The 12,141-nt window shown below is 47.8% G+C and overlaps 1 protein-coding gene across 1 annotated transcript in view; it reads left to right on the top strand.

Annotated features, from left to right (window-relative positions):
* The window catches only part of adgrb1a (adhesion G protein-coupled receptor B1a), a 137,385-nt gene extending 126,726 nt beyond the window's left edge, over positions 1 to 10,659 (top strand). The window contains exons 27-31 of the mRNA XM_063199833.1: positions 2,494 to 2,618; positions 2,988 to 3,572; positions 7,804 to 7,839; positions 8,230 to 8,382; positions 10,474 to 10,659. Of these exons, the coding sequence (XP_063055903.1) occupies positions 2,494 to 2,618; positions 2,988 to 3,572; positions 7,804 to 7,839; positions 8,230 to 8,382; positions 10,474 to 10,659 (1,085 nt within the window). The remainder of the gene's footprint in view (positions 1 to 2,493; positions 2,619 to 2,987; positions 3,573 to 7,803; positions 7,840 to 8,229; positions 8,383 to 10,473) is intronic.
* Positions 10,660 to 12,141: the final 1,482 nt, after the last annotated feature.

Genomic DNA, 12,141 nt, shown 5'->3' with positions numbered 1-12,141 from the left:
AAGAGAGATGCAGAACGAGGGAAGGGAGAGAGAGAAAGGCACAAAGGAATAGAATGAAATGGAGAAAAAAAGAGAGGGAGACAGAGAGAGGGGACAGAAATAGAAACACTGAGAGGGGCAATGGGAGAGAAGGAGGGACAGAGAGAGAGAGAGGGGGGGGGGGAGGGAGAGGGAAGTGGAAAGGAATAAAAACACTGAGAGGGGCAATGGGAGAGAAGGAGGGACAGAGAGAGACAGACAGAGAGAGAGAGAGGGGGTAAGGAGAGAGGGAGGCAAGGAGGGAGGGAGAGGGAAGTGGAAAGGAATAAAAACACAGAGAGGGGGAATGGGAGGGAAGGAGGGAGAGAGAGAGAGGTGAAGGAGAGAGGCAGGCAAGGAGGGAGGGAGAAGGACGTGATGAGTGCAGTGTATAAAGATAGGATGAGAAAGAGATCAGCTTTTATCACCACATCAGAACGTCCACAGGCAGGCAGGCAGTGAAGAGACGTCCCTCTCCGTTTGCAATGTTACTGCCAAAGGCTGGCAGATGTTAGCGATACCAGCCGCCATCAGGGCCGGCTTGCCTTCCCTTGTCTTGCCTTCATGCCGTATGCCTGGAAACGCAACATGTGTGAGACTGCTCCTTGGATACTTCATCATCCTGTCTCCATAGAAACCTCGGTTTTTTTGTTCTCTGATTGGCTGTCTGGTCATCAGTGACTATTATTGTCGTCGTGTTTGGTTTAGAGTCAGTGAAGCAGCCTCATGACCTGTCTACATGACATGTCTACATGACATGGGCCACGAATGGCCCATTGCCATTTAATCCATTGAGACACTGGGATATATAAATGTACTGTTGCTGAATGGCAATGATCAAGTCGTAGTGCATTACTAAAGGCCCTGTGTTATGCCATAGTAGTGTAGAGCTATGGTAGCTAACTTTTAAATGACGTACAGTGTTCTACTGGTGGAACGGCATACAGTACATTATGGGGCTACATGTTGTCTAATGACATGTTTCTCTTGTCATTATTAACCAAACGATGCAATGAAATATCTTCCTCTCTGACTTTCTTTCTCACTTTCTTCTCCTTAACCCTATCCAGACCGGGGGGGGGGCTAAAAGTGCCCGCACCAACTTTGATGTCGTATAACTCCTGAATGACTAAAGCTATGACTACGAAACTTTGTGACTTTTCCTAAAATGAAGTTGGCTACAGTGTGGTACCAAAAGATTAGGTTTATAATTTTTGTTGTTGCCATGGCAACGGTTTTCTGATAGGTACGCCGGACCAAAAATCACTGATGTAAGTCTCATCATCATCACTTTTCATATTTTTTTTACATTTTCATCAGCATCAGACACCCTTGTGAACATTTGAAGTGGTCTGAAGCAAATAATAACCAAAATTGATGTGCATTTCCAAAGTTAGATGGAAAATACATGAATGTGACATTTTGGGCAATAAAAACAGGAAATTACGTCATAATGATGTCATAATATCCAATAATGACACCAAACTGATGTCATTCATAGATCTTTGGCTGAAGATCATCCCCTCCAAGTTTGGTGGTCATACGGCCTTCGGTTCCTAAGTTATGAGGGGGGGGTCAAAAGAGCCCCCCCCCCCCGGTCCCAGGAATGCCAAAAAAGCCCGGTCTGGATAGGGTTAACCTTGGGTACCCTGAGGCTGCCCTGTAGGCATTGAAGGAGTGTTAAATATATCTATCTTTATTCCTGGCACACATTTTCTGGCATTATCCCTGTCGTGTCCTCCTCCTCCTCCTCCTCCTCTCTTTCTTTCTCTTTCTTTCTTTCTCTCCTCCTCCTCCTCCACCTCCTCATCCATCTTCAGGCACTCCGAAGCGCTCATCTCTGCAGAGATTTACTCAATAAAGAAGTGTTCACTCTGTCTTCCTGTCTCTATTCCTCTCAACATCTTCCTCCTCATCCTCCTCCTCCTCCTCCTCTTCTCTGTCTTTCTCCTCCTCCTCTCTCTGTCTTCCTCCTCTTCCTCCTCCTTCTCTTCTCTGCCTTCCTCCTCCTCCTTCTGCCTGTTTCTCCCTTTCCTCCTCCTCCTCCTCCTCAGGCACTCTAAAGTAATCGTCCCTGCAGAGAATTATACAATATCACTATACAGCAATGTACAATATTAACACTCTGTCTTCTTCTCTCTCTCTCTCTTCCTCATCTCCAGCTTCACTGCCTCCTCTCTCGTCTTTATCTCCCCCTCTCCTCCTCCTCCTCCTCCCCCTCCTCCTCCTCCTCCTCCTCCACCTCCACCTCCTCTTCCACCTCCTCCTAAGGCACTCTAAAACACTCATCCTTGCAGAAAACGATACAATATCTTCAGCAATGCACAATGTTAACACTCTTGTCTTCTTCTCTCTCCCTTCCTCTCCTCCTGCTCCACTGCCTCCTCTCTCGTCTTTATCTCCGCCTCCTCCTCCTCCTCCTCCTCCTCCTCCTCCTCCTCCTCTCCTTCTACTCCTCTTCTTCCTCCTCCTCAGGCACCCTGAAGCGCTCGTCCCTGCAGGGTGAGGAGAAGGCATCGTCAGGCGGTGGCCTGTCTTCTCTCCAGAAGGGCTCCAACTTCAACACACTGCCCGCCAGCATGGCCAAGGTGCACCTGCAGGTATGCACTTTACTTCACGCTTTCTATTTATTAGTGTTTCTCAATGTATCAACAAGGTACAAGGGACCAACCAATGTAATATAGCCTAACAGTATAGTATAGCCTAACAAATAATGTTGCATGCTATGAAATACAATACTTTTAACTTTGTTAACCTGTTAAGACATGCTATTACCAGAATGGCAATGACCAAGTCGTAGTGTATTTCTAAAGGCCCTGTGTTTATGTCCTAGTATTGTTGTACTATGGTACTTAACTTTTCAATGACTATTACAGAGTGCCACTGGAGGTACGTCGTGCATTAAGGGGCTACTCTGTACCTAGTAAGTGTACCAAGTAAAGTAAAATAAACATGTAACTTCCCTGCAGAACATGGCGGACTACTCCAGCCACACGTTGACCCTGAGGCGCGATAAGGGTGGCGGTGGCAGCGGGGCCCCCACCCTGGCGGGGGTCAGCACGGAGCTGCCCGGGGCCAAGTCCATCTACATCTGCGGAGACGGGGAGATCTTCAAGCAGCTCGATGCAGACCTGACCCGAGGGGGACCTGGCGGCAGCGGACTGGACAGTGGTCCAGACAGCTCAAACCAAGGCTACATGATCCTGCCCACCAACAACAACAACACCGGCACGCTGAGGCCCAGCAAAGGTGGCAAGGCCCAGGACGACCCGGCAAAGTACAGCCTTAATATCGAGCAGCTGCCCCAGACCAGGCTCATCCACCTGGCCAACCCACCCGGCTCCGAGCCCATCCCAGGCTTTGGGCTCAAGACGCTCCCGTCCGAGAGGGTCAGTGTGTCGTGCGCACCCGAACGCGATTCTCCCGGCCACTCGGCGGGCCAGAACGACCAGTCTCAAGTCAATCACAGCATGACGGAGACCGGGGATACTATGGGGACGGGCGTGATGACCAAGAGCGAAACGGTGTCCACACTATCCATGAGCTCTTTGGAGGTAAGGCATCAAGCTAACTGGTCCTGCACTAACCATCATGTTATGCCTGCACATGTATGCCTATATTGTCATAGCATGCCCTTGCCAGACAGAAGAACTTCAGTCAATAATAGTAAAACATAGTTTAGTAAAACATGGCTAGTTATTTTTCCACACATTGCTTTTTATTTCCTATTTTTCCTTGGATAAAGTTGTATTTTGAATGTAACGTAATGTAAGGCTTCACTGTAAAGTGAAGGTACAGATGTTGATACATTCTTTTTGGACTGTGCCCTAGAAAACACATCCGACACTGGATTTAAGGTGCTCTGACTTATCTTGTTATTTTTGTCAGCTTGATTTTGGCTTTACTGTGCTAAAATCTACTTAATCTGTGAGACTTCTGTTAAAAGCTAAGCTAACACCCCAAAGGAAATAAATGTTGGCTAACGTACATTTGCTCATTAGTAAGGTTTGCTCTGTTCTTACTGAAATTCAATCTGACATTATTTCAGCTATTGATCTTGCTTTTTAGAGAGGGTATTTAGAAAAGGAAGGTGAAGGAGATCGTACTGTATTAGGTTTACTTAAGTATGCTGTCTTTTGTTTGCGATTAATGTGAGGTGAGCACTTTACTTCCGACTTCCGAATAGGCTTGACTCACTTTTGTCACATAGCCTCATAGGCAAATCTGACAGATATTTTGAAAGCTTCTCTAAAAGCAACATGAAATATAGGGCTCATTTGTATTACAGTAATAATTATTACAAATTTGGTGATCAACACGTGCTGAACGCAAACACACACACACACACATACACACACACACACACACACACACACACACACACACACACACACACACACACACACACACACACACACACACAGTATGCATTGTATGTACGCACGTTTATTTACACTGCTAATTCCGTACACAGGTCATGTGCATGTTTTTTTTTTTCCCTCCTCTAGCGCCCCTTTAGGGTCTCTTTTGTAATGGTGGTGTGAAGCTTATCTGCGGCTTATCAGTAAACACTGACAGGCAGCCCCATTTGGCCCCTGCGAACAGATAAAGCGTCCCTCGCCTTGCCCTGTTAGTGAGTGAGCGAGTGAGTGTGCGAGCGAGCTAGCGGCCGGGAGCGGGGCAGCAGTGCAGTGCAGTTCAGTGCAGTGCTCAGTGAGTTGTGTGGATGTTGATGAGCAGGAATAGAAGGCCCCCGAGGCTACGGGAGATTGAGTTCACCTGCAGGCTGAGAGGGAGAGCGAGAATATCCCTCTCTCATGCTCTCTCTCTCTCTCTCTTGTTCTCTCTCGCTCTTTCTCTCTCAATTTCTAGCTTACTCACTCTCTCTCTCCCTCTCGCTCTCTCTTGCTCTCGCTCTCTATTTCTCCTTCTCTCTTTCTCCCTCTCTCTCTCTCGCTCTCTCTCTCTATTTCTCCTTCTCTCTTTCTCCCTCTCTCTTTCTCTTGCTGTTTCTTGCTCTCTCTCTCTCTCTCTCTCTCTCTCTCTCTCTCTCTCTCTCTCTCTCTCTCTCTCTCTCTCTCTCTCTCTCTCTCTCTTGTCAGTCTTTCTCCTTCTCCAAGTGAGTGAGTGTTGCTCTGCTAATCGAGTGCATGTGTGAGGCTTAATTATAAACAAGCGCCGATCTGAATTATTCATCCGAGCGCTATCTAGGATGCTGTCCTAAATGGTTGTTCATTAACATTTAACGACACACTACCACACACACACAGGGGCACACACACACACACACACACACACACACACACACACACACACACACACACACACACACACACACACACACACACACACACACACACACACACACTCACACACACACACACACACTCACACACTCACTCACTCACACACATACACATAAATGTGTGCACATAATTGTCTGGGGTGGCAATGGCACACACTCGTGACATACACTCAAGGTGTCGGGCCGAAGGAGACTGGTTTTAGAGATGAACACCTGACCTCCTAAATGCAAAATGCAACAGTCACAAACACACACACACACACACACACACACACACACACACACACACACACACAAACACTCGCACACACACACACACACACACACACACACACACACACACACACACACACACACACACACACACACACACACACACACACACACACACACACACACGCTGAGGGAGAGAGCTCCCTGCCTCTGTTCTCAATTCATCTCAACTTTCTGCACTGTCATCCCACCTCATAATACACACATTTTCACCTCCTCACACCTCCACGCCTCCTCACCTCCTCACTCAAACCCAATTTCACATTGGTTGGAAGGCCTTTCACACTACGATGATTAATAGTCACAGACACTCTGGGAAGTCGAGAACTTTTGAAACTTTGAATGTTGTTTGAACATTCATGAATATATATTTGAAAAGACCTTCGATTTGTCAAGCGTTTTGAAAGGTAGTGTTACAGGTTTTTTTTTGCTCTAAAATAAAAGTCAAGAGAGTGTAACTGCAGATTTATTTGGCAGGATGTGCCTTGTCGAGTCTTAATGTTTGGGATGGAAACCTTTCATCTGACATGGGCCTACAGCAGCGCGAGCCAGGCACACAGCCAAATATGCCAGCTATACACCCCCCCCCATCCACATACACACACACACTACAACTACCAAATTAACTGCTACACCACCCCAACACAACACACACACAGACACAGACACACACACACACACACACACACACACACACACACACACACACACACACACACACACACACACACACAAAGAAATACCAAAACTGCTTGCCCGAGCCTGCCCCCCAACTCCTCAGCCAACAACCCTGCACTACAGTCTGACATGGCCCCACAGCAGGGCAGAGCCACCGCCGAACACAGCCAGACCTGCTTGCCAACCCCCCCCCCCACACACACACACACACACACACACACACACACACACTCACACACACACAATAACCACCACACCCTTAACCCCCTTCCTCTCCCTACCTCAACTGAAGTCAGTCCAGAGCCCTCTCAAAAGGTCACCGCACCCCTCAACCCTGCCAACCCCCCATACACACCCCAAACCTGTCACGGGAGACCTGCCCCCCCCATACACACCCCAACCAAAACCTGTCACTAGTACCCATTTGATTCCCCCATGGGCCGACACCCACCCCCTCAGCCTCCCTTCAGCCTCCCTCAATCCCCACCAACACCCCCCGGACATCAGGCCGGTCCCTGCTGGCTCTCGGCAACCAGACGCCATCCCTCCACTCCCATAATGCTTAGAGTTCTCTTGTGTAGCGCGCCGTGGAGACAGGAAGGTCAGGCATCTTCGCCTCGCCGACGCACCCCAACGGGGAAGAACCCGGCAAAAGGTCATTCGGTCACAAGCTGTTTCATCCAGCTCGGAGCCAAAAACCAGGGTCAACGGAAGACAAATAGGAAATCTCAAGCCCTAGTTTTTTTTTGTTCCCCCACTTGGCTCATGTGTTATTTAGGCAGTATTAGCCCTCTAGCAGTACAAATGCATTAGTCAGCATAGAAGAGTATGTCTAAAATGTCAAGGGATATATCTTCATGCTGTAACAGTTCCTACAAAAAGGGATTTTCATAATTTAGCTTGACATGTTTCGACCGACATGGTGTTCGTCAAGTATGAAGAAGAACGGACAGCCATATTTAACATCACATCCTGTGTTTTAAAACTGATCAAGGTGTGCTTCGTTAGCCAGGCTGTGCCACTCCTTGTGACGCAACACCTTCAGCATTGCTTCTCGTCTGGCCAAGAGCAATGCAGATGTTGTTTCTGAGCTCCCGAAAAAACGAGAACTCCTCCCACTGTTTCGGGAATCAAACAACCATTAGCAACCTAAGGGAGGTGGGTCAACCATGCTGTTTGGGAAATGGTAATTGTTATGCTCTTTGTCAGACCAAGTATCGAAGAGATTTGAAAGTCAATGATAATCAGGCTAGTGCTTCGTTGCAGTTTTACAATGACTTAAGTCCATAATATAAAGGTATATGGATATTCCCATTTTAGTAGCTATTTAGTCAGTAGAACATCAACATTTAAGAGCCGTCAGCCCAACCTCATAGCTCCTGTCCAGCATTACCAGGTATGTGTCACAACGGATAGAGATGTTCTCTCCCACACAGACGAGAAGCAGAACATCTGAGTGGGTGTGTGGCCTGGCCTTCTAAGTCACATGGTAAAACATCCTTTTTATTTTTTCACTTTGTTTTGTTTAGAGACGGAAGTCACGCTATGCTGAGCTGGACTTTGAGGTAATTTGTTTTTCTCATTCATAATCACTCACTTCTTTATTATTTTTACTGAGGATTTTCAATTTCAGGCTCACAAAACAGCCGCCATTTTATTTATTTACCGAAAATGGTGTGCATCAGAAAATCACTATAGTAGTAGTTCTTGGAGTAATTCATGAAATCAGCTGTTAAGTCACCATAGCATTTCCACTCATACCAAGGGTTGTTATACTTCACCATGTACCACTGCCTTAATTTTTTAGCACAGTAGAGTTGATTGTTTGAACATTACATCTGATTACCTCACCGGGATGCTTTTCTCACCCTTCTCCATTTGTCATGTTTTGTTTTCATTTTGTTTTGTTTTTTGCTTTGTTTTTTGTTTGTTTGTTGTTGTTGTTGTTGACGTAGAAAATCATGCACACACGCAAGCGGCACCAGGACATGTTCCAGGAGCTGAGCAGGAGGCCGGCACACGCAGATAGAGAGCCCCCTGGTGGCGACTCCAAGGCGGGCAAGAGGTGGAGCGTGTCCTCGGGAGGCAGTGACAAAACCAACATGAGCGTACGTGTGTGTGTGCGTGTGTGTGTGTGTGTGTGCGTGGGTGTGCGTGTGCGTGCGTGTGTGCGTGTGTGTGTGTGTATTTGTCTCTGCACATCACACCACATCACTCCAACCAAACCCCACTTGTTGTGCATGTGTGTGTGTGTGCGTGTGTGCGGTAGTTTGTGTGCTTACCAGGCTTGTACGAAATTCCGAATGGAAAGAATTTCAATTCAAAATAATGCCATAATACGAACACTAGGTGGTGCCATTACCTTGAATTTCTCTGAATTTAATCTACACCACCCATTGAAAGTACATAGAACACCACCACCTAGTGTTCGTATTTTGACATTACTTTGAATTGAAATTCTTTCCATTCGGAATTTCGTACAAGCCTGGTGTGCGTGTGTGCGGTAGTTTGTGTGCTTACATGTACGTGTGAATAGCAAGTGTCCATGTCTCCGCCCCTCACGACAAACCTAACCGACTGCACTCCTCATGTTGTCCGGTCGTGCCTTGTTTATAAGTGTCCCCCTTGCTTACTTTGCTTGCTTTCGCTTGCTCGCCACGCTGTCCTGTGGTGTCCAATGACGACTGGGTCATGTGGTCTTCCAGCCATATACTGCTGAGTCACGGAGGGCTGAGCAAAACGTTCCGGAGAGTTCCATGCACCTGGGCCAATCAGCTCAAGTTTCTATTGCTTTCTGTTGATTAGCCTCTGTCTCTCTGTCTCGCGCGCTCTCTCTCTACCTGTCTCTCTCTCTGTATCACTCCCTGTATGCCTTGCCCCCGTCTCTCTGTCTCTGTCCAGGTCTCTATCTATCTCTCTATCTGTCTGTCTCCCTCTCTATGCCTCTATCTGTCTATCTGTCTCTCTCTCTCTCTCTCTCTCTCTCTCTCTCTCTCTCTCTCTCTCTCTCTCTCTCTCTCTCTCATACATACACACACACACACACACACCCTATCTATATATATATTTCTCTCTCTCTCTCTCTCTCTCTGTCTCTCTCTCTCTCTCTCTCTCTCTCTCTCTCTCTCTCTCTGTCTCTCTCTCTCGCTCTCTCTCTCTCTCTCTCTCTCTCTCTCTCTCCACGTTTGTATTTATCGATACACCATGTCAATGGCTGTGTCTGCAGTATCTACTGACCTGTGTCCTGTCTCCCAATCCCCCGTCTGCATTACTGCTTATGATTATGAGGCTCTTGGAGGGACAGCACTGTTATCTGATGTCTCTTCACTGAGCACTGTGTGTGTGTGTGTGTGTGTGTGTGTGTGTGTGTGTGTGTGTGTGTGTGTGTGTGTGTGTGTGTGTGTGTGTGTGTGTGTGTGTGTGTGTGTGTGTGTGTGTGTGTGTGTGTGTGTGTGTGTGTGTGTGTGTGTGTGTGTGCATACGGGCTGGCCTGCATGCGAGCGTGTGTGTCTGTATAGATGTTCTTGTCCTCTCCTTTCACTGAACACTAGCTACAAATGATTCTAAAATGTACTGTATGTATTTAATTCTCATCACCCAGAACAGACATTTTTCGTCAGCCGTGTCTGGAGAACATTGTAAAAGACTGAGTACTCTACAGATTTAAATGTATAGCTGAGGAGATTTAAACAAGTGAAACACTTACTGTAATCCCCCTGTGCATTTTGAAAGGCACAGAAGCATAGGTGTTTCTACTCACACACACCCACACACACACCTACCGTACAAAACAAAGTCACCAGACTAATCCAGAGTATTACAGTAAATCAATTCTGTCATATCTGTCTCTTCACTGAATCTGTTTCTCTCTCTCTTTCTTTCTCTCTCTCTCTCTCTCTCTCTCTCTCTCTCTCTCTCTCTCTCCCTCTCTCTCTCTCTCTGTATGTGTCTCTGTACATCCATTCCATTTTGCCTCTCCCTGTGTCTTCTGTTCTGTCTCCTCCCTTGTTTCCTTCTGTCTCGCTCTTGTCATCCATCACTCTCTCTCTCTCTCTCTCTCTCTCTCTCTCTCTCTCTCTCTCTCTCTCTCTCTCTCTCTCTCTTCATTTCTTTCCTCCAATCCTCTCTCTCTCCACCCTCCCTCTCTCTCCCTCTCTCCCTTCCACCTCCCGTCACCCAACCTCTCTCACCCACCACAGGACAAGCAGCAGACCCCCAGTAAGCGCGTAGGGTGGAAGCCGCACTCTCCCCCGTCGTGGGTGCGTACGGAGCTGGAGCCGCTGGCCGCCTCGCCCCTGGAGCTGCAGACCGTTGAGTGGGAGAAGGTCAGCGCCACCATTCCCCTGGTGGGACAGGAGCTCATGGACCTGCAGACAGAGGTGTGAGGGAGGAGCTCAGACGAGGGAGCGGGGGAGAGAGAGGGAGGAGTAGGGAGGGAGGAGGTGTAACGAGGGAGGAGCCTTGAAGATGATCATGGACCTGCAGACAGAGGTATGAGGGAGGATCTCAGAGGAGGGAGAGAGAGAGGGAGAGAGAGAGAGGAGGTGTGGCGAGGGAGGAGTCTTGAAGATGATAGAGGCGAGGGCTGTTTCATTCAATCCTTAGTGAAGGAGATAGAGGGGAGGGGAGGGGAGTGCCAAGGGGAGTCTGCCACCATGCCTCTGCTTCTCCTGGCTGATTACTGATAACTCCTCATCCAGCTCCTTCTTCTGTCTTACTCCTCATTCTGGCTCCTCCTGTTCCTCCTGCAATCTCTCAACTCCCAATCCCATTCGCCGCCCACCCGAGCCCCAACCTCCACACTCAAGCACTCACCTCGTCCTCGGTACATCACTAAGAAGGACGACACTCCACTCTTGACGCATGGAGGGATGTTCTCTTCACGATCTTCACAGAGACAGAGGGAATTCAGTGTTAGCGTATATGTGTGTGTGTGTGTGTGTACTGTGTGTGTGCATGTGAGAAAAAGAGAGAGATTGATAGCGAGAGAGAATGTGTGACAGTGTGAGTGAGTGACTGAGAATGAGTGACAGTGACTGTTAAAGCAATGACAGAGAAAAAAACAGGTACGCTCAGTTTACTGTCGTTGGTGACTTTTTGTAAATGGTAAAAAAAGAGAAAAAAATCATAGACAGTAATAACATTTTATTTTCTTATGTAAAAGAGGAATAGGACAGTTCATAGGACAGTCACTTGAATCACTTTTTTATTGTTGGTCCCCGTGTCCCATTCGCTTTTCGACGTTGCCATGGCATCCCAGACACTTGATTAGCTGGCTAGCTGGCCATGGGTAATGATCATAAGCAGCACTGAGACTTGAGAGTTTGGTCACCCAGGCAACTGTGACACCGGCCCCCTATCACGCCCCTCGAGACGACTGATGTCGGGGGCCAATCACCATTCTACGACACCTCCGACAACTCTGAACCTGCTCCAATTACGAGAAACGACGGAATAACCTGGGACTTTGCCCGTGCATGCGGGTTCAAGTTATTTTTTTAAAACGGTAGCAAAACAGCAGAAATTGTATGTCGACAAGTTTATTCCTTGTTATAATCCGCCCCACTCCCCCATCCACTATGTTAACTTTGTCAGTATGAGTGCTGTTGTTGTTGGAGTTATTTCACTGCGGCCATGCCAGTACTGCTACTACTATTACGTACTATGTATTGCCAACCTGCCACCACCACCTCCTCACCTGTGTTGGATATTACCTGTCCACGGACAAACACCTGTGACCTGTGATTAAACAGCACCTCCTCTGCCTTCTACCCCCCTCCCCCTCCCCTCCTCCCCCTCGGGCCCCTCATCCCATACAGCTGCAAGGGGCAGGGAGAAAAAAACGGAACTGCCTCCCTATCACAGAC

Source organism: Engraulis encrasicolus, chromosome 5 (assembly GCF_034702125.1).
Source record: "Engraulis encrasicolus isolate BLACKSEA-1 chromosome 5, IST_EnEncr_1.0, whole genome shotgun sequence".
Lineage (NCBI taxonomy): Eukaryota > Metazoa > Chordata > Actinopteri > Clupeiformes > Engraulidae > Engraulis > Engraulis encrasicolus.
Note: the sequence above shows the minus strand (reverse complement) of the source record. Positions and strands in the feature narration are given on the sequence as shown.